Raw genomic sequence first — 27164 nt, forward strand, 5'->3', positions numbered from 1 at the left:
TTTGGTTCAAGACTCTTGATCTTTTAAATATTCATCATGCTAGTCTTAATATACAGATGTCCTGAGAGTGGGGTATGCATTGCGGTGAAAAATGCAGCAAATGTATAAATTAGTAAGCATTGAACAAACCAAGTTAATTTCTGAAAAAAAAAACCCTGATCTGCACAGCTGCCTGGGTGGGTGTTCTTCAGAAAAAAAACCTTCTCCAGGTTAACAGAGAAAAAAAATGCAACTTCCTTCACTTAGACTGTTGTTGTCTTTTGAGTACTTCTCTTGTCTTGAGTGGAATGTGTTGGAGGAGCAGTATATTGTTGATCTATAGAAAGAAGACATTAATTGATAATTATATACACAAAAGGCTGGATAAAAGCCCAACAGCATTTATCACTTGGTGGTTTAAACATTTCCAAACTGCGAATTAAAATAGCAGTTCATATTTAATAGCACTTTGGGTTGCTACAAAACTATTTTGCATAAATATTTGCTAATTAATTTAAAAATGTACAGTAGATATTATGCACGGGTAACAACTCTTTTCTGGTTTCCCAAGAATGCTTTGGGTATTAATTATATTCTCAGAACACACTGCAGGTAATAGGTACTAAGCATTATTATTATGAATTGAGTTCATTTAAGATGTAAAACTGCTAGAGTTGCATAAACGTATAAGCACATTATTAATATTTCAGCAATGTTCATGCCTCATGTAACCTGAATCAACAATCATTTAAAAACATACTTATTTTTACAGAATATAGATTGTAATTAATCACGCCTCTTGCTGAGGAGGAAAACTGAAACAGACCTTAGATCTCTTGGCAGATCCCCTAAGCTTTAGCTTTTCACTGAGATTCCTCTCAGCCTTAATTTCATATGCAAGTCTTTGTTTCTTTTGCTATGGGGTAAACTGTAAATGCAAATGGTTGTAGCTCCACTGCCTTCAGTGGAACTGCACCCATTTGCCTAAGGTAAGTGTCTGTCTTCTGTTGCTCTGCCATCTCATTTTTTTCTCAGGAGTGAACAGAGTGGACTATTTTGTGTATTTTCTGGTTTGTGCATCTCCAGAACTGCTCTTTGCTTCTTACATTCCTCTGGGCCTGAGCATCACTTGTATCCAAAATTCAAGGTTTGCAGAGACAAATGCATAAATGTTGTCTCAGCCTGTCATTTATTGAAGAATTACTTCACTGTTGGAGTTGAATAGGATCACCCATTAAGAACAAGGTTAAGAACAAAGCATTGATAGTTTGGCCCTAGAAGTCATTAACCTGTTTTCCATGTGGATATGCGCCATTTGTTCCTGTGTTCAATATTGAATAGCATTCATTTTTCCTGTATTTCTGTTGTATTTGACTGTGCAGCACTAAAACACTCCAGAAGTTGCCATTGTGTAACTTATGTTATTATGTGTAACATAACAGCAAAACACTGTATTTTACATCCAATTTCAACTTGTGTTCTCATTTTGACATCTTAGTAGACTTTGGTGGAATGTCAGAATATCAATAAATGGATCTTTGGAGAATAAGGCTCTAAGACTTCAAAGAATTTTAAGTCATTTATCAAAAGGCTGCTGTGAAGCAGTAATTTGAATTTATAACATGAAAAATATTTTTTGAATTATTTTGTATATATAAAGCCAAAACACAATGGTAGTAGGGAACTCTATAAAAAGAAGCGGTACTGTCAGGTGTATGTAAGCAGGCTGCCAACTATTCATATTGCCAAGAAGTGAAAGAAGAATTTCTGTAATAGACTCAGTCTTATCAAATGGAAATGTCAGAAGGTGTGAAAAGACTGGGCATATTAATCGATCAAAGTATGACTTTGAGTTATGAACTTGTCATGTGGCTACAAAAAAGGAAAATCTAATCATGGACTGTATCGGGCAATGAATTACCACCATTATATTGCTGAACTCTCATCCAGAATGCCTTATCCATTCTAGTCAGCCTTATTTCAGAGATGAATTCTCAGCACAGCAGGTGTGGGAAAAGGGGGGTTAACATAGCTAGCAAATGACAAGCTACCTCAAGAGACAGGAACTGAGTATCACAGTTCAGTGAGTGCTGGAAGCAAATATGCTCTAGGTAAATGCAGAGAGCAAGTGTGCAAGTGGAGTTGATCAAACCGCAGTTACATAAGGTAAAAAGAAATGTTAATTTTAAAGTAAAAGGATATTAACCAGCTATGAAAAAGTCAGAATTTGTCCAGCTGTCTGTTGAGTAACGTTCTAGGCATGGGTATCAATAGGAGTAGAGGGAAAACTATGAGGAAATTACTTGTGTTCTCTCGCAACCCCTAATTGCAAAGGTGAGAGTAAATTGATGAAGATCGACTTCCCTCCTCTGTGGTATGTTCCCTAGTGTAAAAGAACACTTAAGACACTGGTTTTCATAACCAGAAAAATGTTTTGTGCCGGATTACTTGGTGACCGACTTACCATAAAAGAAAAATACAGATACGATGTGTTCATTTTTGAGTTTTTGCTGTATTACAAAACGAGTAAGGCAAAGGTACATGTTCCTTGACCTTTAGCTAGAGTGGTGCCTATGTTAGCATTAGTCCCTATGTTAGACCCTTTATATTGCTTTGGAACTTAAAAAATTCAAAAGGTACAAGTTAAAGCAGGCCCTTGTCTTAATCCCTGGTATTTGTTGAGACCTAATAAATAAAATGTGTTTTTGTTGACTTTTCACTATAAAAGATGCTGCTGAAGGAAATAATGATAGCCAACTTTTTGATATAATTGTTTCAAGAATGAACCTGCCTATGCTATTGCTTAAAATCTTTGGTCCTTAATACCTTAGTGAAAACTTGGATGATATATAGGGCGTCAGAACAATAATTTCCCTGAGAGACTAATCCATCTGAACCGATCTGGACATGCTGTACCAACCTGCAAGCTCCCAGTATGAGTTCAGATCAGATCGGTCATGTGAAGGTGGTCAGCTGTCACCCAACTGGTATGACTAGTATGCAGAACTTATCCTGGAGCTTAGTAATCCTCCCTCTCCAAAGACTACTTTCAGCTCTACACCTGAATCACAGTCTTGTGGCCATGGATGAGGGCTAACTGGTACCTTTTGGTTTATGGTACCTTGCTATCAAGAGCACCCAGCAACAAACTTACATTGTTGAGTCTTCAAAATCATCTTTCCATTCTGCCATGTGAGCTGTGTGACCATGCCTGTGTAGATGTGCCCAGCAACATGCAGTGGGATACATTTTGGTCCCCCAGTACAACCTTGGCATTTGGGTAAACAAAGCAGCACTCCTCTGGGTGAAGGACTGGGACAGTCCCTAGCCTCTGTGAAATGTACCCCACACCCTTCCTAATTCCAAGTGCCATGGCCCTCTCCCTCTGTGTTCCTACAGCTTGTGCAGCAGTTTGTTCAGCATTCTTTCTCTTCACTAACTTCCTTTTTTTTTTTATTTTTCTTTTTTCCTCTTACAGATGGACAAAAGAGGAAGAAATCATTAAGAAAGAAACTGGACTCATTAGGAAAGGAGAAGAACAGAGACAAAGGTAAAATAAAATGAGTACATGTTTACTGATTAGGTCTTAGTTTTACGTGAGATTTCTTTAGTCTTAAATATATACTTTCTGGAGTAGGAGACTGTTACAGAACTGATGTCCCACCTAGGTGTTTATTTCCAAGTTGAAAAATATGTCTTACCTTTTGTTTTCTAGTTCTCATTAGTATTACTCAGATCTTTTCAACTGAAAGCTTATTTCCTGGGAGAAAAGGAGGCGTTAAAGGACTGCATCTTTTCTTCATTGTTCTTTCTCCCCATTTTCACCACCTGGTGCAGAGTGCGGTCTGGATAACATGATGCAGTTGTTTACCTGCATTGGCACTCTCCTCCTTCAATTTGCAAAGCATGTGAACCCAGCCCTGCCCAAGCAAGTCAGTTGGTTTGCTATGCTTTTTTTAACCTGAGGAAAATAACCATCGTTTAAAATATATAAATGCTTCAGTGCTACCTATCAGTTGGATTTTAATAGACTCCATGTGACATAGATTTACAGATATGGTTATACTCTTTTGTTTGGATGCTAATCAGCTTTATGGGCTGGATCCTAAGCCACTGGACTTGACCTGTAATTTGCATCCATTTGAACTAAGTCTAGACATTGAAACCTGAAACGTGTCTCTGAAATTGCAGTTTTCTGCATGTAGGTAATTGTGCACCTAATTTTGTGTTCCCTCCTGGAAAAGAAGTTCTGGAAAAGTGGTGGTAAAACTCAGTATTAACACCCCAGTTCCACAAACACACGCAAATGCACAAATCTGTAACAAGAGAAGTGATTTGGTTACTCTGATGTTGTTGCTTGTGATCTAGTTTAGCAGAAGGATGGAAGTTTGAAATTCCATTGAAAACGTGAACATCTGCATTTCAAAGTTATTTAGATATTTGTCAGGAAGAAAATGTTTTCATTTTTGTTTGTTTGGTGACTTCATATATGGGATTATTATTTTCTTGGTTTAAAAACGGCTATGGAAAATATTAGCATTAATCTTTCTAAAACTGAAAGTTCCCTGACACATTTGTTTGGATAAATCCAGTGGTTCCCCCATGTTGCATTGCGAGTACCAAATCTTGCATTTGTTATTAGAATTACTTGATGTAGGAGTGAGCCCATGTGCAGGAGTCTTTAAGGAAGAGGTTTAATGATTTTATTGCCACCTTTGGGGAAAAATCTATCTTGTACTGCTCATGTCAATGCATTACATTTGGCTGCAGTGTAATTAATCAGTTGTTATGTTGCTTAATTTCCTCTTCCCCCCCCCACCTAGTTCTCCATGCAGTTAAAAGCACAAAGCAACATAGTTAGTGCAAAAGCTTCCCTGCTTTCCAGCACATTTGCCAGATATTTATCTTCACAGAGGTCTGCGGGGTGCTCTTCTGTATCGGAAATGGCTAACCACTTACTGCTTTTTTTTTTTTTTTTAAAGTGTTCTATCTCTCTCAATTTTTTGATGCACTGAGAGCTTTTATCTTTTCCCCCATATGGGTAGCACAACTTCCGTAGTCTCCTTTGAAAGTTTCTATTTAGAAGCTCTTGTGAGAGTTTAAATACATTCTATCTTTATATTCTCACATTTTTCATTGCTGTAGCAGATTTTAGCAATAATAAATTGATTTGATAATTCACCAAAGACCGAATTTTGCTGTGTCACCCAAACGTAGTGGATCTTTGCAATTGCACTTCCACGACTCCTCCAGTGCCTCTTTGGTGCTGCAGTGCCTTCAGAAGTGATAGATTCCTTCGGTGATGCATACAAGTGCTTAACCCAGAGTTGCTCTTTATTACTCTAAATTCTCTGTTGCCAAAAATCTTTCAAACAATAATTTTTCTTACATTGCCTTGTACTTTTTTGTGATTTCCTTATAGCCTCAATTTATTTCGGCTGACCTCAGTTTCTGATAATTACACAAATGTACTAGTTGAGCATTTACAGATAATACTATCTTCCGCTATTACATTTCTGTTCAGGAATTTTTTTTGTGTGTGTCTACCTTGCCTATTAGCATTTATACTCCATTCAGTTCGTAACTTTGGGCATATACTTTCTGGTTTTATTCCAATGGGTTTTCTGAGTGCACTTTGCAGTTTAGGGCTCAGTAGTTGCCCACAGCAAAGGTCAGCACTTTGTACTTATTCATCCTTGTATATATTTATCTACTTCCTGTTTTTCAGCATTGCTCATATCTTCTGGTTAACTATACCCAAGCATTTTTAAAAATCACTATGCTGAGTCTCTCAATTTTAATTCCTTTTTTTTTTCCCCCCCTTCTTTTAACTTCAGGCATTTCAAGCATGTACCCCTCTGCTTTTATCTTTTTTCTTCCATCTCCCACTGCCTTATTTATAGAAATGTCTTACATGCTCTGTCCATGTACAAAATATTACAGGAGCACCCCCTGAGAGGGGAGTACCCCAGCACTACTCAAACAGCAGAATTGATATTTCTCTTATTCCTTCAGGACGTCTGTATTGGCAGGGGGGTTGGGTTGGTCAGTAAGGGTACAGAGGGCCAGGAAATTGGAAGGAGTCAGGTTCCCAACCAGATTGTGTCAGCAGAGTGAAGAGAAAACCGTGTTGGCACTTATTTGTTGCCAGCAGCAAACGTTGGGCAAAAATAGCCCCGATAGCAGCATATGGCACCCTGCGTCTCAGGGTTTCCGTCCATGGTTGTTTTTGGTATACTCTCCTTTGCCCTTCATTAAAGATCATCTGCCCACAGATACTCGCTGAGCAGACTCTTAATCCGTGATGGCAGAGGGGATGAGCCACCAGGAAGGTGATGGATTGCGCCATGCGGGCCGTTAGCCTGGCACAGTTGGTGAAAGGCGGCTGTTTGCCTGTGGGAAGCAGCAGCACCAGCATTTCCCCCAGCCTCAGGGGTTAGGAGGGACAGTGTCGCCCAGCTGTCAGGTGTTGAGCTGGCTTTGGAAAGAAAAATATACAACCTTGTTCTGCTGGTCTCTGTAAGGATGAAGCTGCCGTGCTCACATCACGGCCGAGCCCCACCATCTTCCCTGAATGGTGGTCTCTGTCACACAAAGTCGGTGCAAACCTCCCTCGCTCTGTGTGTGTGTCACAGCGAGCTGGAAGTATTATCCTGGTCTGTTCCATGGTGGTTTTTTAACAAGCATTTCTACCATTTATTTTATAAAGAGAGTATGTTCCATTTCTGGGCCACCGGTCCAAAACAAACACTGCACTGTGGACGTGTGTGTGCTCACAGAAAAGGCCCGGAGCATGCACTTACCCACCCAGGCAGGTCCCTAGTCCTCATGCCCAAAAGCAGTGGCTGCCTTCTGCTGCTTTCTGGTTTTTTGTGAGGGTTTTTTTTTTTTTTTTTGGTAACTCACCCAGCTGCACCATTGTGAGAAGGAAACGGTGAGGCCAGGCCGCAGGATGTCGGAGGGGAAGCAGGGAAGCCAATTTAGAGAACACTTTATACAGACGAGTTGTGGCTGCCTGAAGGCAAACAGCATTTCCATCCCTTCAGCATCACTTTTGTAAGCACCCTTGCAGTGTGAAGAGTGTGTAACTCCAAACGTTTTGAGTTTCCTATATCCCAGCCCAGGAGACCCCACATACCAGCACAAATAACAGCCGAGGGGGGCACATTGTAAGGTCTCGCCTGGAGTACGTGCCCCCTGAAAAGTCTTATTTTTTTAATAGGTAGGTTCCTGACGATCACGCAGCACCATGTGATCCTGTGTGTGGGTTGCAGCCAAAGATCAGCGAGATGTGCCTGGCGCAGGAAGCCACAGAGGTGGCAAAAAAGGCCACTGTGCTGATCCCCAGGGGCACACGATGGAGGCTGTGCTGCAGGGCGGACGAGGCGTGAACCTTGCACAGCTTGTAGTGCATGTGGTCAGCGTTGTGTCTTCGAGTGAGGGCAGTTCCTGAGGAAGAGCGAGAAGGGCTTGTGTCCTTGGTCTTGCCTGACAAGCCCTCTCCTTTAGCACTGACGTGTAGTGAGTTGCCCTAGGGTGTAGGCATCTGGAGTTGTTCTCTCTGGGGAGGTACCACCTCTCTCCAATACGTGCCCAAGACTGTCCTCCCTCACTCCACCCCACCCCAGCAGGTGTCTGTGCTTAAAAAATATAACAAAAAGGATACGATACTTACTTCTTCTAGGACTGTTTGGAGATTTAATCAGTCATATTTTAGGACTTGGTCCAATCTGTGGAGTTTTTACTCTCCTAACTTCACATTTTATTTAGAAGCGTCAGTCGATCAACCTATCTGTTAAGTGAGAGTTTCAGTGAACTGTTACAATTTGAAGGCCAACAAAGACACTAAAGTAGAATTGAATGCACTTTAAATGAGATTCATATCTTCTTATTTCGTCCTTTGTGAAAGGTGCATCTGTTGTCATCTCATTAAAAGGCAAAAAATTCTAAAACTAGTGTTTTTTCATTTGTCTTTACATCTCAGAGTGACTGATGAGAGCAGGATATAGCAAAACTTGCCAAATGTAAACACACAAAACAGGAGAGCAGCACTTCACCCAGTTATTTAAGCAGTATTCTCAGCTTCCATCATTCAGTGTATTTGCTTTTCTCTACCTTGCCTCCTTGTTATTAATGGCCGTTGTGACTCTCAATCGTGCTGTCTACAGATGTCTCCAAACATTTGCTTTAGATGCTGACAAACTATTTGGAGGAGTAGTAAAATGTCAGTGCTGCTTGGAATAAGAAATTCTCAGGATGCTCTGCATGCTGGCAGCCGGGTACTGTTTCCTTACAAATTCACTGCTAATTTTGACGGCAGCAGAAGCGGAGCCTTTCGTCCGTCTCCTGCCAGTGATACAGGGGTCAGCGTAAGCCTGCCTACTTGGAGAGTACACGCAGGCATTCCTGAGAGAGATGCCTCCCAGAAAGGATTTCTCCCAGAAGATTTTATCTGTAAACCAGCTCCATCTTGCCTTGGTTCCAGTAAACCCTACAGGTGAACTGAGAGACTTGCCCAGAAATAATAATCACTTGTTACGTGATTTGTTGAGCAACTGAGAATCATCCCGTTTGCTGGTGTTTCTATATGGAATGTAAATACTTGACAAGTTTATCTGTGGGGCCTTAGGAGAGCTGGTCTGGATGCTGGAGTTTCTGAGGAAAGACCTTCCTGGTAACTCTGCAGCATATGCAGATCCAGCAGTAGATATTTGATTTTTCTTTAGTTCGAAATTCTTGAAAATATTTTCCATGTTTACTTCCCAGCCATGCTTAGTAAATCTAGAGGTATTTCTTAATGTTTGCATTTGTTCTTCAGTAATCCAACCTACCGTGATGTCAGTATGCCTTGGCACAGCCTAAGGAGAGAGCTGAATAGATTAAGTTTCTTTTTTATTACAGTTTATCAGAAATGTGCTTTATTCAAGCCTTTACAGTGCCCCACTGTGCTTTTTAAAAAACTTTGAAAATGTTTCTCATGCTCTCTAGCATACAAAAAGGTTTCTTTCAACAGCACTGTGTCATGTTTTGTACTAAAGTCAACTAAAGGACTGAAGAACCTCTTAATTAAAAAACAAAACAAACCAACAAAGACCTACCAACAGAAAAATCCTAAGTAATTGAGAAGGCCTTATGTCACTCCTTGAAGGTCAGTGATCTCAAACTAGCTGGAGAAGGCAGTTTCAGCTAGAGTGCCGATGCTGTGAGAACATTGTCTTATCGCATGTCTTCTGGAGTCGGTGCAGGGTTTTGACGAACCTTCAGATGGAAGTTTTGCCTTTCCCATTATGGATCAAGGTTTCCATTTTCCTTATTTTCTTGCTTCCATCACTCTCTCTACAGATTCAAAGTAAATTACCTTGTTAACAAAAGAGTTACGTAGTCTGGCTAGCTGGGGAGGTTGACTTGGAGACCCCTCTCCAATTAAATATCCCTTTTAAAGTGTATTATTCTCTAAGCTGTCTTCCACTCTATTCCTGTCATTTAAATGGAGGTAGTACAAGCACCTCAGCAGATCTTGATCACCAGGTTTTAGCAGCTCAAAACCAGCACTTAAGTGGTACTTAAGAAAAAAACCCAAAGTGCTAAGGAGACTATCCAAAGTTGCTGTATAGTATGCTGTTCACTTTATTAGCATTGAAGGCCTCATTAGGGTCTAGAGTATAGACCTCACTGGTTCTTAATAGGCTGCTATGGTTTGTGGGATGGAAACCACAATTTTTGCCAGCTGAAACTTCAGAGAAGTCTTTGAAACTATACTTGGATGGGGTGGCAAGAGGCCAAGTAAGCTAATTGTATGGGTCAACATCCTGGATATCATCATTTGATTAGCAAAGAAAAGGATTTCTCGTCACTGAAACTCTTGATCTGGATGGGAGTTTTTCTGTGACATGCTGCTTTTTATTAGAAAGTGCTGATTTTCCATCACAGAAAAATTTCTTAGGAACACACCAGTTTCGATCAAAATTTTGTTAAGAAACTTTCCTCAGCTGCAAGATGGAAGTTGTGCACTTCCCTAAAATAGCAATTTGTGCCCATAAACACTAAAAAACAGAGTGGATCAAAAGTCAAGTCCTTATTTGCTGCTGGTTGGGCTGAGAATATGAGTCTGTATTTCCATGCTGATTGCCGAGTCTGCCAGGTGGTTTCACATTTTCACATGGGGCTTCCGGCATGTTTTTTAAGCTGCCCACTCTGATGACTGAATAAGTGATCAAATATTTGATGGTTTTACAGAGAGTAACTAACTTAGCAGCTTTGGCACTCAGTATATGTACAACAGACGAAAGTTTGAGCCCCTGCTCTACAGAACATTTCTTCGTACAAATTAAACATCTCCAACAGTAGGGATCCCCAGCCTACAGCAGGAAATAGGCAGTTGAAGCTTTTAGCTTGATTGTGAGACCAGAGCCTCAAACCTACACATCTTACACCTAGATCAGTGCCCTTTCTGCCCCATCAGTGGGTTGCTAAATATTTTGCATGACTACAACTCTTCTTTTATTAACAAATCTGAAATGTCAAAAGGGCTAGCATTCACTCTAATGGACTTGACATTACCTGTTCAACAAGGAAACTGTTGGGATTGAATACTTCTGAAGAGTGATGGGCAAAACATGCATCCCCACCACCCTTGCCCATGGAGCGTGCATACACTCATTTTGGTGGGAACTTGAGGCTGTAGCCAGTCTGCAGAGTGTGCAACCAATTCTTTTAATTTCAACAAACAAGAAAAAAGTTACTGGTTTTGCCAATTCTTTAATGTAATTACTACTGCCAGCCAGCATCACTTCCATCTGTATTTAATCTGAAAATCAGCCAGTTGGTTTTCAGCCAGTTCCCCATCTCTGCCAGACATTGAGAAATCGGGGAAGTGGTTCATGTCCTCTGAGAAGAAGGCCTACAGCAAAGCAGCCTAGAGCAGAGGTTCAGTGTCCTTTCACTGCTACACAGGCACGTTGAGCAAAAGCAATTAAAAACCTGATATCCCATACTTGACTTTTCAAGGAGGAGCAACACCTGCCTCAAAACACCAGCCTTTACACGAAGTCAGGGAGAGGGTCATTTTAATGAAATTCCTTTAATGAAGCAGTGCTGAGATCTCATTTCCTGCTGATCTTGTCCCAGTTGATCCTGGTGCTGCAGGATCAATGTTTGGCATCATCGGGCTACATACTGCTATCCCATCCCAATTTGAAGTATGAGTGGCTGTAAGCCAAAACCAGAGAAATATTTCATGTTCAGGACTTCATTCATCTCAGTGACTTTTCTCAGGGCGTGTTGTGGAAGGACGGATAAGTAGGGATGCTGGAGGTATAACGAAGTACTCAGACGGGAGGAGAGACCTGTTGCATATGTGTTTTTCAAGTTTGTGGTCTTAAATGTTCATTGGGAAGATAATTCAGAACAGTAAAAAATTTTACAACTAATACTCTCATCATTTTATAGGCACACTCTGCTGGGTACAAGAGGGTCAGGTCTAACTCTGGACTCCTGGAACTGGCAATCCCTGCATTGCTTGATACCCATGTAATGATGTTCTTTCATGTCCGAAATTAAATGCAGACGGTTTTAGATGTCATTCTACTCACAGGTCACCTCCAGACTTGCTTGATATGTGAGGCTCTGCTTCCTGATTTAGTTTTGTCTGGCCACCAAAGTTAGTTCATGTCTTAACATTTCATACTTCTAAAGAGCAGCAATGTTTCTCACCAAATGAGAACAACAGGCCTTTGTCTTTTCAGTATGATAGGCTAGTAAAGTCCTCATTCAAGATTCATAAAATATATGCTCTTTTTTTCCAGTGCCTTACTTTAATCTTCATGATAATGCAAGCATAGATAAAATGTAAGTGTCATCAAAGATGTAGGCAGACTTTCAGTCCCAGGAGGAACTTTGGCCTTTAGTCATTTAGACTAAAGAGAGGATGAATATTATAAGGATTTTTGTTTGGGTTGGGTTTTGGGGATTTTTTTGTTTGGTTGGTTTTTTGTGTTTTGTTTTTCCTTTTTTTATATTTAAAACAAATTTGCTTTTAGTCTCTAGTGCTTTATTTATTCCTAATACAGGCAGGTCTGAAGCTGGAACCTAGTAAAAGTTGCATCCATTTTCACCAGGATGAATAATCATTAGCTATTTTTTTCATTCCAATTGAACACAGTTCAACGCAGAACAGAAAACAGTTCTGGTTTGCAGTCTGACACAAAGGCTTTAATTCTACTAATCTCAGATAGGTCTAGATTTGAAACTTAATGATGAGAATTTCAGCATTACTAGTTGTTGGCTGATTCACTGTGGAGTGTTTTTCTTGTTTGTAAAATACTTGAGCATTTTACTTTACCTGAAGTGTATGCGATGGGATTATGTTCTTTTTGTTAATTGAGGAAAACTTGTATTCTCCTGTATTTCTCTATGTCCATATATTTTTTTTGTACTGTTACAAAGAACCTTTATACTAATACACCACTATGCAACTGGTTTAATCCTACCAGTATGTTAAAGTCGTATAGTTCTTGTATATAATTAAAACCATATCCTTGAAGGTGTAGTCTGAATAGTGCAAGCACTTACAAGCTCCCTGTACAGGTAGGTGCATACCTTCCTGACCTGTAATGAGACCCATGCACGTGTCTGTACCCCTTGATTCCAGTGCCCTGCAGCATTTGTGAGAAAGAAACCTGGTGAAGGGGTCTGACACATGAGAGAGCTGTGGCATGGTCCAGCTAGGCTCCCCAGCCTCAGGATTAGGTTACCGGAGCCGCTGATGGCCCTCTGCACCATCTAGACGTAGCCAAAGGTGCCTGACTTCCCATTGCTTTCGGTAGAAGTTGAGATCTTAGTTAGATCTGTTCCCAGCTGATTTTCCAAGATTCTGGGTGGTGTATCTTGCACGATCCAACTGGAAAGAGGATTCAGATACCATGAGCTACAATTACCTGGCACATCTCCACTTTTCTTTTATTGTTTGAATGTTGTTGTTATTATCATGCAGGCCAGTACCTCATTGGAATTACTGTATATTTAAAGGGACTCCAGACTGTTTTTCTTTTTAACAGCTTAATACTTAATTCGTTTTGTACTAAATAAATATAAAATACTGAGTAAATTGTTGTTGTTGTTGTTGTTGCAGAATTTATTCCCCAGGCTTTTGGAATGCCCTTGTCCCAAGTGATTGCTAATGACCGGGCCTACAAGCTCAAACAAGACTCTCAGAGAGAAGAGCAAAAAGATGTTTCAGATTTTGTGGCCTTTCTCTTGCCATTCGGAAGTAAAAGGCAGAACAAAGAACTTTCAAGCAGTAACTCATCTCTTAGCTCAACCTCAGAAACACCAAACGAATCCACTTCTCCTAACACACCCGAGCCAGCACCACGAGCAAGGAGGCGTGTAAGTAGACCCATCACAACGTGGTGCATGCCAATAGTTTCAGAGGATCTAGCCAGAGCAGGAAAAAAACCTGTTGTGTTTGTGGATTGTGGAATATTTCTTCTGTCATGTTTGAACAGTGACTTTTTTTTCAGGTGGAGGACAGCCTGGTCAATACCAGAAAATTGTAACTCTAGTGGAAATCATTCTCTGGTGCTTGTGGGAAAGGATCATACGGACTGTTGCAAGTCTGTTATAGATCCCAAAGTGGCAGAGAGATTATTTAAAAGTCTTCCTATTCACTCCTTTTGTCTACCTCCTTCTGTCTAGATCTTTTAGTTTTAACAAATTTCATCCGTCTTCAACCTCATTTTTTCAGCTGGGGAAGACTAAAACTATGTGATTGATATTTATATGTGTGCTTACGTTAATCTAGCTCCACAAACTTGGAAATAAATCTAACTGTTAATCCCTATCATAATATTAATAAAAATCCCCATGGTCTAATTCTGATCATCTCCTCGGTGGTAGGCAAGAAGTTGCCAGAGTAAATTTGTACCCGTCTCTTTGAAGGACATTTCTACATATAGGCTATGAAGATGCCTTTGGCAGCAGAAAACCGTGAGGTGGTTTGGGTTGAGTGTTAATCCTGCATGTAAGATAGGTACCTGGTAGACCACTTCTTTGCGGGGTTCTGTTCCTTCTAAGTAAATGTTATGCTCTGAGCTTTCCAAGATTCCAGTACTGCAGCTAGTAACAGTATTAGAATTTACCTTTTTGTTGTTACCGTGGGATAGAGGTTCTAAAATTACTGCTTTTTAATTTCATTGCAATGAAGGGAGAAAAATGCATAAATAAGATACTTTCAGTAAAGACTCCTGTTAAGTAATCTGTGAAATAATTTGAGGTACAAGAACAGAGGAAAAAAGAAAATATTTTCTTAGGATCACCACGTTCTTATCCCTAGGATGAAACCTGCTTCAGAGAAATGCTCTGTAGGGCTGTTCAAGCCACAGTGTTAAGAGGGGTAGAACTGGAGTAGATTGCAGATTAAGAGAAGATTGAAGAGCCCCATGACATGCTGCCTTTCCCTTTAGCTGTCAGCTGAAGCTTATCTTTGAAGTGTCTACATTCTGTCTGTAAATAGCTGAGGGCATATTTGAAGATGTTTGCATTCCTATATACACATAATGCACATCTGTTGGCCTGTTGAACAGGCAGTTGTGTTCACACAAAAGTGCAAAGTATGCTTGAATGTACGTGTGAAGGGAAACCCACAACTTCTTTCAGAATTTGGCATAGGCAGTGACAAAAAATAGAAAGTCACCATATACACCCATTGACTTCAGAACCTGTTTTCATGTGAGGCAAAGATAACTCACATGTCCAGATATGGGTCATCTGCTGTTCTTTTCACTGGGTGTGATAAGATCTCTGACAGGCCTTTGACCAGCCAGCAAGCAGAAGGAACCTGGATCCTTTGTTACATCCATGGGATTGAGTTCCATCAGATCCAAGTTCCTAGAAGGCTGTGGGGGTTTTTCTTGTTTGGTTTGGTTTTTTGTTTACAGGATTGCAGCCTTCAGGGAGTTGAATTTGAGCCTTTAGCCCACAGTCATGAGGATGCAGTAGCACATGGTTCACCTACAGAGAAGTAAGAGTAGGCTAAGGCGGGCAGTCTGTTGTGGAGGGAGCTGGCATTTTCTCTCGGGAATGAACTTTAGTTATTCAGTAATGTACTTCATGAATTATCAATTATTTAACATTAGTATCAGCTCATGTCCCATATCTGGTCTGTCTTTGGTCTTTATACTTCTGCTTATCAGTGTACTTACTCTACTCCCCTGAGTTTTTTTAGGGGATGGTAAGGAAGCTTGCACTTATCTTTATCTCTTGGGCAGTGTTGCACTGTTTATTTTCAACTATATCAAGGCAAATGCTTAAAAAAATTTTTTTAAAAAGAGTCATTAATACATGCAACTGATACAGCCAGTTTCTCACACAGATGTTGGGTGGACACCTGGACTACAGTCCTCTTAAATCAGAGGGATTGTTTATCACTGTACCATGCACTTCTTTGCAACTCTGTCAAGTCACTTTTGTCTGTTCCAGTGAGTCTTTAAATACTCAGCTGAGGCTTTCAATAAGGGATGTAAGGTAACGCTGGCTGCAGAGCTTGTGGTGTGAGTGCTGTGGTTATCTTTCCTCCAAGAGCTAGACAGAAATCACCGTTGCTACATTTTCTGTGTAGGATTTTTGCCCAGCAAGTTGAGAGCCTGGTCATCTAGCAAGGCGCTTTCTTTGTGATTATTATAGAGAATATCCTGACTCTCTGTTAATATATAATTTTTTTATATATATATATAATGCAGCCAAAATCTATTCAAGTATCAGGAGCTCAGTCATACTGCTTTACTACTCAAGTAGCATAATGTGTGGAGAGAAAATGGATCTGCCATGGATAGTACTTGACCCCATGCATACTCTGCAATATTGCTCACCTTCTCAAAAGAGAAAAGCCTTCTATAACCCTTAAAAAGTAAAGAAAAGGTTTATCTGACCTTTATTCCACACCTGTCCCTCTGGTCTTCATTTTCTTTTTGCTCTTTCCATTTCCTCTTTAATCTCCACTTTCCTTCATGTTTCTGTGTGCTTAGCTTAAGACTTGCCCAGTTTATGTAGATTTTGAGCTTGTCATGGTACAGCAGGGACTGGTATCTGTTATGTGCAAAGGTAATGCCTAGTAGATGGAACTTGATTTTTCTTCAGTTGCTGGGCATTGCAGTCCAAGTAGCACTGTGTCTTGTGTTAATAGTCCTGCAGTAGTGGGCAGCAATGTGCATGATTTTCTGCATCGTTTCTCAGCAGTCATATAGGTCTGGCTGAGCCCAGACTAATAGGTCTGGCTGAGTTTGAGATGGATCAATGTTGGTAGTGTTTTCCTGTGCATTCTGAGATTTAAAAACACAGCTGACCTCAACTTTGTATTGCCAAGCAATGCTGTGCTTCAGCCACTGAACTCAAGGTCACTCTTCCTAAAGCCAGCTAAATTGTCTAGGCTGATGGAAGAAAATACTTCTAGTTTTGAAATTCCCTAGCAGTTTGCCATGGTTTAACCCCAGCCAGCAACTAAGCATTGCGCAGCCGCTAACTCACTTCCCTCACAGTGGGATGGGGGAGAGAATCATAAGAGTAAAAGGGAGAAAACTTGTGGGTTGAGATGAAGACAGTCTAACAGGTAAAGCAAAAGCCATGTGCACAAGCAAAGCAAAACAAGGGATTCGTTCACCACTTCCCATGGGCAGGCAGGTGTTCAGCCATCTCCAGGAAAGCAGGGCTCCATCACACATAATGGTTACTTGGGAAGGCAAATGCCATCACGCCAAATGTCCCCCCTTCCTCTTTCTTCCCCCAGCTTTATATACCTGATGTCATACGGTATGGCATAGCCTTTTGGCCAGTTGGGGTCAGCTGTCCCAGCTGTGTCCCCTCAAAGCTGCTTGTGCACCCCCAGCCTCCTCTGTGGTGGGGTGGGGTGAGAAGCAGAAAAGATCTTGACTCTCTGTAAGCACTGCTCAGCAATAACAGAAACATCTCTGTATTATCAACACAATTTCCAGAACAAATCCAAAGCGCAGCCCCGTACTAGCTACTATGAAGAAAATTAACTCTATCCTAGCCAAACCCAGCACACAGTTGTACAGTTCTCATTTAATAGATGTAGAGATCTCACCAGCAGTCTATGAAAAACCTGTTAGCAGAACAGTGTGCTTTTAAGAAATTAGAGTTGTCAGCAAGGTTTTGAATGGGAATTTACATTTTCTTCATTATTTCTTAGGATGACATGCTGGATCCCTGTACAGTACATTTTATGTTACGGTAAAATGTATCCTTCATTTCAGAAAGAAAATAATTTACAATAGATATTTTTAGTGAGAATTATAATCAAATTTTTTCTTTTTGTTTTGTTATTATTTATAAGCTTAAATGTCCCCTAAATTTTTTTTTTTGCCTGGTAAGCTTAATAATAATTGAGGGAAATGGTCATTTTGAAGTGACGGTAATCTTGTGGTTTGAAAAAAAAAGTCTTATTTTTCAAGTGCGAACACTGAAACATGCCCTAAACCTCCTGTTGCTTGTGCAGCTTTATCCTTTACAGAGTGCTTGAACTTCTGTGCCTTGCTGTAATCCAAACATAGTTTTCAAAGCTTTCATTGGAATTTTAATGATTTTAAAATATTAAGATACATGAAGTAGAATTATCTAAAAATATTACCCCTCTACTTCTCTGGTGTGTCTTTGTTCTGTTAATAACATGGGATTATTTCAGTCGCTGCAGTTGTATGTATTTGTGTGTTATTAACTCTATGTGGTGTATGGTTGTAACTATTTGCATCGTTTTCACTGATATGATGGCCCAACCTGCAGAAGAAATAGGGAATCAGGTTTAAAAATGTGTATATATCTCCATGCACATAAATACTGTACTGCTGAGGTGCACACACCATGATTCGTCCTTGTCCTGCAGTATGTGCAGGCTTACAACAACAAAAAGGTGTGCCAAGTGAGCGGAAAGTATTTAGTTTTTTCAATATCTAATTTGTATTCCTTGTAGTATGGTAGTAATAGCACCAGTACCATTGTGATTTTCCCATCCATTACACTGGTATTATAACTTCATTAATTTACAAAAACTGTGTAGCAAATTGTATTTTTTTATTAGCTTGTTTAAAGTGCAGGTAGGCAAAAGTCGTTGTTGGATAAGGTCCTGTGGCTTTTAGATTTCTCCAGCCATACTGATTGTTCATGTGTGTGTATTTTACAGGGTGCGATGTCTGTGGACTCTATTACAGATCTTGATGACAATCAGTCACGATTGTTAGAGGCTCTCCAGCTCTCTTTGCCAGCAGAAGCCCAGAGCAAAAAAGAAAAGGCAAGAGATAAGAAGCTAAGCCTGAACCCTATTTACAGGCAGGTTCCCCGGCTTGTAGATAGTTGCTGCCAGCACTTGGAAAAGCATGGTAAGAATATTTCATTTTCCCAGGAGTGGCAGATATATTTTTACTGTAATATAGATTAATGCATATTTTTATATTTCCAATTGCAAGGACACCTTTGCAAGTCAGACACTTTCCCTCCTATTTTGCCTCTTGCTAAAGATACCGTCTCACAAATAATTACTTAGATGATATATTCCCAAACTAAGGATCTATGCTACAAACTTACAAAGTGGCCCATACAGCACGGAGGAAGAGAGATTTATTGGAGGTCGTTCATATCGTACTGGAGTGCTCAGCTCTGCAGGAATGGCTCTTCACACCCCATGGGTTTACCCATTCCTTGAGAATGAATGTGCCAGTCAGCCTGGAGTCATTCTTCACAACCAGTGGATCTTAAGTTGTAAGAAATTAACTGTTTATACTACAGTGGAAGACTTAACCTGAAACAGCATTTGAAGATAGAGGCTCAGAGAAAGAAAAAAATCCCATGCAAAATTCTGTTAAGTTCCAAGAAGCTTTTCCCTGTTCACTACAAGGGTTGCAGGCTGCCTACTCTGTCCCTGGCTTGAGTCTTCCTGACCAGCCTCAGACTCAGGCCTGCTCTCTCCGAAGGGAATTGTAAACTCCTGCCAATATTATTCTCATGTCTTCATGATTGTCCAGACACAAACCTCCCACCAACTTTATGTAACGCAGAAACAAGAGTTAATCGAGGTATCTGTTCAACATCTCTCCCAACGTATCTTCGTCTTGTAAAGATTTTTAATGAGAATTGAAATAGCTTGGCCACAGTGAGACGGAGTTATCACATGGCTGGATAATAAACAAACCATTAAGTAAAGGTGACTGCAACACCAAATAATGCATTTGGTGCCTGATTTGACCAGAAAGAAATAATTTACTGACTCTGAATGAAAGGCTTTTGCAGATGAGGGACTGCAGTTTAAACAACAATGCTAAACTTTTACAATATGTGACTGAAAACCATGTTGCTTATAAATATATAAAGAAGAACTGCAAAAGAGAGTCATTGTTAGCCTTTTACAGAGATACTGTGGCTGACAAATAACTGTGGGGATGATTAAATTTGAGATGAACGACTTCTGCCCCTTTAAGCAAGGGTAGTTGAGTTTGGAGAACATAAAAGTGCCTGAGTCAGCCAAAAAAGCCATCCAGCTGAATATCCTTTGGATACCATGATTTTATGTAACTTGAACATCTGTGATAAATTTTTTAATCCACTTAACCCACTGTCATAACAAACATCCTTGTCTATACAACATTTTTTACTAAAATACTTGCTTTACATTAGTTTCTTTTTAAAGAAAATTCTTTTTTTTTTGTGTGCATTTTCTGAGTGCATTGTAGTACCCCACAATACAATAATCTGAGATATTTTGGGGCAAATATTGATTGTTCTTCAATTTTCAGTTTAATCTGCCAAACACAAAGCAGTTATCGGGATTGGCTAACTTTGAGGAATTTAAAGATTGTAGGAGATGGACACTACTGTTTGCTTGTTGGCTTTAGCGATAATAGAGGACTGTCTGTTCTAGCAACAATCCTGTATCAGCATCATCCCAGGCTATATGATGGACCAAGTTTCTGATTATGAAAACACTTGCCTGTACGCATAAGTCCTTTAGGCCAATTTTTCAGCAGCACATCACCTAGGCATTTCTCACCAATGCTTTAAACGATCATTTTGAACGTTATATGACAAAAAATGGTTATGTTTTTAGCCATAAAAGCCCCTGGCCTTGTTCACCTTCCCAGTTTTCCCGGGATCATGTCCCAGAGTTGTAAAGGCTTGACTTCCTGCAGACCTGCAGTGTAAGACAAATACTGTATGTTTGTGCAGGAACTGGTAACCAGCCTCCAGTTTTTGCCCAATATGAGTACCTCCATCTCAGATGTTTCCCTGCCAATGTTCCTAGGTTTACTGAATGTTATTCCATCAATGTAATCTGTTAACCAAAGATAGAAAAACATTAGAAGAGATGTCATGTCGAGACCAAAAACTAAAAGACAGAATCCTGTCTGAATTTCTCTGATCAAAATCTGCAACTCCAAACACCAGTGTGAAGCTACACATCTCTAGTAAGCAAGTGTAGCCTTATGGCTGTCTGTCAAACGGCATTCGTTTTTGCAAGGTTATTTTACATCTCCTATATGTCAGTAGAGGAAAATTAATGTTGCAGAGTAGCCTTTGTTACCACAAATTTTTCAAAGCTTATAGGTAATTTCAACCTTCTTGCAAAAAACGTCTAACTGTGTAAAATGGTATTATGTACACAGCTCTTAAGTGTAAGATTTTCACTCAGATTCTCATTGCTAAAGACCATGTCACCTCTAAGGTGACACTCTCGAATTTTTTTAGTTTTTGCTACTCGGCAAAGTCTGTCCATTCAGCAACCATGTTATCATTTGTTTGCTATTCTGGTAATATCTACAGGACTAGAGGAAGGTTTGAACCGATTTCTTATGGAATAGCAGGCAACACCCATTCCCAAATCAATTTAAGTCTAAATGACACAAGAGACACACCTTCTGCACTTTGCCTAAAGTACAGCAGTACTTCTTTATAGCCTTCCCTCTATATAATAGCTGTTCCTACCCTAAAAAATGCACACAACTCCCAGGTAGAGTTCTTCCCTCTCATAATCTGCTTGAGTGCCTTATTTATGTCCCTTTGAAGGAAACTCTCAGCTTTGTCTTGAGAGGCACTGTAGAGCCAGCAGGTTACCCCAAACACCAACTGCTTCCTGTATCCAAAGACACAGCTCAGTGCCTGAGTATTTAGTTATTTTATTGCCTGTTTCCTTTGGTGTCAGTCCTGGAAGTGCCACCTCCAAACGCCAGCCAGTGCCTCACTCCGCATACCTCTGTCCCTCACAGAGTAGCAGTGGCACTTCTGAAATGGCATCAGTGGAAAGGATCACATCATGGAGATGCCGTTTTGCAGGTTAGGTGATGTGAGGCCCTTAAAAACTAAGTGGATGTCTTCATAATCCAAGACAACTGAGTTTTGCCTCAGTATGGTAAGTACAAGTTTGCAGAGAAATATATTGTGGTTGTTTTATTCTTCTAAGTATACACATAGCTCAGATTGCTTTGGTTCAATGCAATTTGCATCAAAAAATGAAACTATAAAACGGTTGTCTGATGTGCTACACTTGCAGGTCTCCAGACAGTAGGAATATTCAGAGTTGGAAGCTCAAAAAAGAGAGTAAGGCAGGTGAGTGGATACGGATATGCTTTTCCCTCATCAGCTATGATACAAGTTAACCTGATTCCTTTCTGTTTAAGTGATTTCCTCCCTGTCCATCATCTGGTGAAATTCAGGCTTTCTGGGTCAGTGACTGTTTTTTTGGTGGCTCGTAATGGGCCAATTTCCAGTCATCTTTTACATTTGGTGAAATCCTTGTCAGGTTCTCAGCAGGTTAACAGTCTCTGTATGTTTTGCTCTGTAGAAGTAGCAGAGGGAGATCCAAATAGACTACAGTGATGAAATTTTCCAAAGGTTACACTGTAGGGGAAAAAAAAATCTTGGCTGCTAGGTGCATCTCAGAAACAGCTGAAACTCCCAAAGTAAACCCAAACTGTAAATCTTTTTGGAAAACTTACAGTGTGAGAAAATATGCAAGTACAGAACAATTTCTTTGACCCTGAGATCGCTGCTCCCAAATATCACCTTTCTTTTACCCCTGTTAAGCTTGAAGGTCAGAGCAGACCCATCCAAGTCCTAGTCTCAGCCAAATGTTAAAAAAGCAAAGATAATGTGCAGTTAGGTTCCAGAGAAAAAGTCAGAAGTGGGTGTTTCCTCAGCCATAGAAATTGTATTGTTATTGCCAGAAGTTGGGAATACATGTTCAGTTAGAGCAGTAGAGAATAGTGCTTAATGGTTGCATGATGCTTAGGGAGGGGATAAAAAGTTACATGAAAATACCCCTACCGGGAAGTATAAGACCAAAAAGATCAAATAGAAAAAAGCAAAAGAAAACTTGACTGCGTCTGATCCCGGAAATAATAGTTCTTTGTTGTGAAAACTGCACACTGTAATGTTTGGCGCTCTGGAAAGTTACCTTGAATAGCTAAACTAATTTGATTCTGGCTAGTAGGACAGTATAGCCTACTGATTTGTAGCTTATTCTCTAGCAGTTTCTGTTCCTGAGTGGCTGGTATAACACAAAGCTAAAAACATTCATGGTCTGCAGAGACAGTTGTTAAAAGTATTGAGAAGTAAGTTGCCTGTCATTTGCATTACAAGCGTCAATGTCAAAACATATATTATCACTCAGGGGTGAGTACAATTGCATCATACCTCTGGGGAAAAACCAGAGGGCTTATATCACTTACTTGTAAACTAAACCTTACTTTGAACACCAATGACTTTCACCAGTTTTTCTTTTACTGTGTTTTCAGAAGCTGAGGATATCGGGAGATTTGGGTATTTATGTATTCTATTATATGGACTAATTTATTGAATTAGGTGAACTGATATATTTAATTAAACAACGTGGAAGCTTCAGCTTGGCCCTTGCAGTTACAATAATAAATGCTGTCAACATGAACACATGGGAAAGTCTGGATTCAATTAAAATTCCACTCATTTTCTGAACCATGGAAAGCCAAACCCAGTACTCAGATTTTGGTGTGCTTTTGCAGCTGTTCATTAGTTTTTCTTGTGTAGAAGGTAGGCATAGTTTTGTTCCCCTTCCTCCCCCAGTTAGAAAATGTCCTACTTCAACTGTAGTTTGTTGCAATAAATACATAAGTAAACGCATGTGCCAGCAGGGTTTTTGGTTGGTGAGAAGATCTAGAACAAGTGCGTCTATTACAAACTGCCTCCTTCACATTCAGTGGGGTGTAGGACAAGGATCCCTGAGCTAGGGTTGACTCAAGGTGATAGGTCTGGTACATTGGGATGCCAGGTACCAGCTTGTGCCCAGAGACTATACAGATGCTTGAGCAGAGCATCGTTGCCGAGCTTAGGGTGAGCAGCCCTCTATGCTGGGCCTGATGACTTGGTGGTAGCTCTGCAGGTGAAGCAGCTGCCAGACACTGAGGTTGAAGAGTGATGTGGCTGGAGCTCTGCTCTTCCATCCCCTCTCCCAGCAGGGATGTCCTCAGCCCTAACATCTTAGGCTCCAGTGGATGCTGTAGTTCACCGGGTGTACTTCCCAAAAGTCTGAAAGTATTCCCTGTGAATCAAGTATGAGACCTAAAGTTTAAACTTAGAAATACACAGTTTTTAACAGCTATGATACCTGGGCCTGAAATGTAGCCATGTTTCACCAATGATTGTCTGATACTGTGCTAATTAGGACATCCCTGTAGGCCTTGCAGGATATCAGATCAGATAGGCTGATTTACGATTTAGACAGCGATTTACGATTTAGACAGCTATTTGGGAAGTCCAGCTTACTGATGCAGTGTTAATCTGTTTCTTCAGTTGCTTTTGGGCAGTAAGTGCAGAAGCAATCTTCTGGATAGAGGTAATTTATGGTGCTCCACAGGGATGTCCCCCGTTTGCCACCAGTGTGAAGAGAACTGAGCTGGGAATGAAATCCCCAAGTTGGCACTGGAAAATCTTTGAACACAAATCTGTGGAGGGAAACATGATGCTAAATAAGAACAAATTCTGGTCCTTGTAGCATAATTATTCATTATTAATAATTAATTATATTAATAATGTTAAAAGTAGTCTTAATAAATTAGAAAGGAGGCTGCAGTTTTTTATAGAATACCTTTCACACCCGTTATGAAAGCAGAATTTCAGCTGAAAATACAGGAATTTCTACATTCCCCTACACTATACACACTCAGGATAGATTTGCCTCTGATCAAGATTTGCCATAGATTATCACAGACACATAGTTTGCTTGTGAGTTACCTTCTTTCTTCTTTTTGATACATCTGTAATAATCCTGGTAAAGAAAGCTGATACCTTGAATTTCCTCTTGTTTAGTAAGGTTTAGATATAATTACTCTCTGAGAAGAGAGAGATATATATGAGATCATGATACTTCATAATCTTAGCAAAGATACAGAATTTCCCTAGGAAACAGTTTTAAAACATCTTGACTATTTTCAAAATTAAAAGAGAGTAAAAGATGGAGGTGTCAGTCTGCAGAAGATACTCTGCTCTTGGTGCTGGGAAATCTCTCTAGAAAGGCAGGCTTTTTTTCTTTTCGTAAGGCATGTTGGATGTGGGGGAGGAATTTCTTCTGTCTTTGGGAAGAGTGAGGCCTTTGAATTTTACAGAATTTGCCTGAGGACTGTAACTGGAAAAAAATAGCAATACCTCATAATGGTATTAGCTTTCTGTTTGTTAACTCCCTAATTATGATCACTTAGTGAACATAACTAAATTAGGAAGGCAGAACAAGATGTGTGTGGACAAATGCCATGAAGTCTTAGTGAACCTGGCTGCTTAGTGCTTATGCTTAAATACAGTCTTAAATCACAAGAGAAATGTGAGTTTGGTGGATTTTAACATTGTATTATTATGATTATCATCGTTGTTGTTAATGTTTTTGTACAAAACCACAGATGTTATGAAATGCAATTTTAGTCTTTCTGGTCCTAAAATCTAAGGATATTGCAATAAGGTGGTAGAAGAAAGCCTTTCCTGCGGTTTTCCTTATTCTCCCCAGTTTCTGCCTTCGCTATTAATCTTCATTTCAGAAAAAATTGTATTTACTTGGGCACGTTGTTTCATAAAAGAGAGCCATGTATTAGCTGGAAAGAAAGAATTGTGTTTTCTTACAGTCCAGTACTAAGCTTAAGTTATGTATCATGGAATAAGCAGCAATTAGACACTAATTATATCTTTGACCTTACCAAAAACTAGTTACATCCGATTTGGAAAGTGAAAATTAGTAAATCTACATCTTGAAAGATTTTCTGTGTTGCGATGTACTAACTAGGACAATAAGTAACTGCTTTTTTGTCATGGTCTTTTTCAGTTACGTGAAGAGTTTGACCGGGGCATAGATGTTGTATTAGACGAAGAGCACAGCATTCATGATGTTGCTGCTTTATTAAAGGAATTTCTGCGTGACATGCCTGACCCACTTCTCACCAGAGAACTTTATACACCTTTCATCAACACTCTCTGTGAGCTCAGCAGCATCTTGATTTACCAATTTTTCAAAAGCTTACCTGTTTGAATTCTTTAATCTCTACTAACTGTATTCTGTTCTCTGTGCACTTAATACTCTAACCTTGATTTGCTGCAAATATTTGTATTGTATAAATTTGCTGAGGTCTTTCCTTGGTTTTCATAGTGTGTAAGTATAGCCCAGAAAGCTAGGACAACAAAGGTTTCACTTTTTATACCTATTTTTGCATTTGTATATAGGATGTAATTTATGTTATCTATTAAATCCTGACCCTGTCATTAGTTCAGCAGTAGCAGATGACAGACTCCCATTTGAATCCTGGTGTCTTAGCACCATGAATGCTTTTGGTTTTTAAAGCTGTTCACTGACCAAAATTCCAGTCTGGCTTCAAAAATCTAGCTTCAAAAGTTCAAGTTCCATCATAGTTAATGGTTCTCAAAGCCGTCATATTAAGTACTCCCAAATATGTTGCCTAAAACCTGAGTGCAGACTGTCACAGATTTGGGAGAAAGTAAAGTTGTACCTTTGAAGCCTAATCTGCTGCCTGGTATGTGTTCTTCAGATTCTAGCCCTCACGTCTGAGATTGTGCCTCTGTCCCACCTTTGTCAGTGGCTACCATTGCATTTTAGATGATTTAAAGTGATGGTGGTTGCAGAACATTCTTTATATCTCTCGTGACTTTTCCAATCTCCCAGTATGTATGCAAGATTTGAAATTGTAAGAAAATCCATTTAAAATGGCTAAAGCATAAACCTGACTGGAATGCTTCCCAGTGGTGCCCTGTCTATACCAGTAGCTCTACCTTAAATGAATGGAGTAAGTAGAAAATTAAGTAGAATTTTTGTGTCTGGTGACAGTGATGGAGTGTGCAACACGGATTTTGCTGTCTTAGAGGCTGAGGAAAGATCTTACGAACCTGTGAACAAAACGTTGACCAACCAAGGCAAAAATCCTGTAACAGTGTTTGTTACAGTTTTGATATTTCCTTACAGTTTTCTCTTTTTCTTCTGACATTATAAGGAAAATGATCCTTAAAGAAAGCTATTCTTACATCTGTCTTTGGGCTGGGGACAGTATGTTTGTTCTGCTTTTAGGTTAGTTGGAGTGATTTTAGAATGTATTTTTTCCTCTCTTAGTATTAGAGCCAGATGAACAGCTAAGCACCTTACAGCTTCTCATTTATCTTCTACCTCCCTGTAACTGCGATACCCTACACCGGCTGCTGCAGTTCCTCTCCACAGTGGCTGGCCATGCAGAAGACACCACAGACAAAGATGGCCAAGAGGTAAGTCCCAGTTACTTGTGTCCTTTGACTTTGCTTAATTCATGGTCTGAAAAGAGTTCTTTAAAGCTGTGAAACAAACACCATGGCATCATACCCCTGAAAGATGGGAGAGATTTCATATTCTTGCCTGTACATTTGCTATTTAGTTGTTTACAATGTTCTTAGGGCTATGAGAGTTTAATTTTTATATGACTTAATCAGTAAAGCATTTACCACTTCCTTTGGGAGTGTCACAGTGTAATCGACCTTGTTGTTAAGAACATCTAATATTATCCATCCCTTTCCCCTCTTCTTTTATCCTGTTATATTCCATGGAAAACATACTCACATAGGAAAGTGTCAGGCATTCAAGAGTATGCTTTTTCATTCTCTGCTGTTGCTTTCTTATATGGCCTTTGGATACAGCA

General features: G+C 39.9%; 1 protein-coding gene across 1 annotated transcript in view; it reads left to right on the forward strand.

Moving 5' to 3' along the window:
- The window catches only part of ARHGAP6 (Rho GTPase activating protein 6), a 346729-nt gene that overhangs the window by 301866 nt on the left and 17699 nt on the right, over positions 1-27164 (forward strand). The window contains exons 3-8 of the mRNA XM_082003267.1: positions 3458-3529; positions 13109-13365; positions 18170-18365; positions 21527-21582; positions 25316-25466; positions 26609-26757. Of these exons, the coding sequence (XP_081859393.1) occupies positions 3458-3529; positions 13109-13365; positions 18170-18365; positions 21527-21582; positions 25316-25466; positions 26609-26757 (881 nt within the window). The remainder of the gene's footprint in view (positions 1-3457; positions 3530-13108; positions 13366-18169; positions 18366-21526; positions 21583-25315; positions 25467-26608; positions 26758-27164) is intronic.

This window comes from Phaethon aethereus, assembly GCF_964289735.1.
Source record: "Phaethon aethereus genome assembly, chromosome: 1".
NCBI classification, from domain to species: Eukaryota; Metazoa; Chordata; class Aves; order Phaethontiformes; family Phaethontidae; genus Phaethon; species Phaethon aethereus.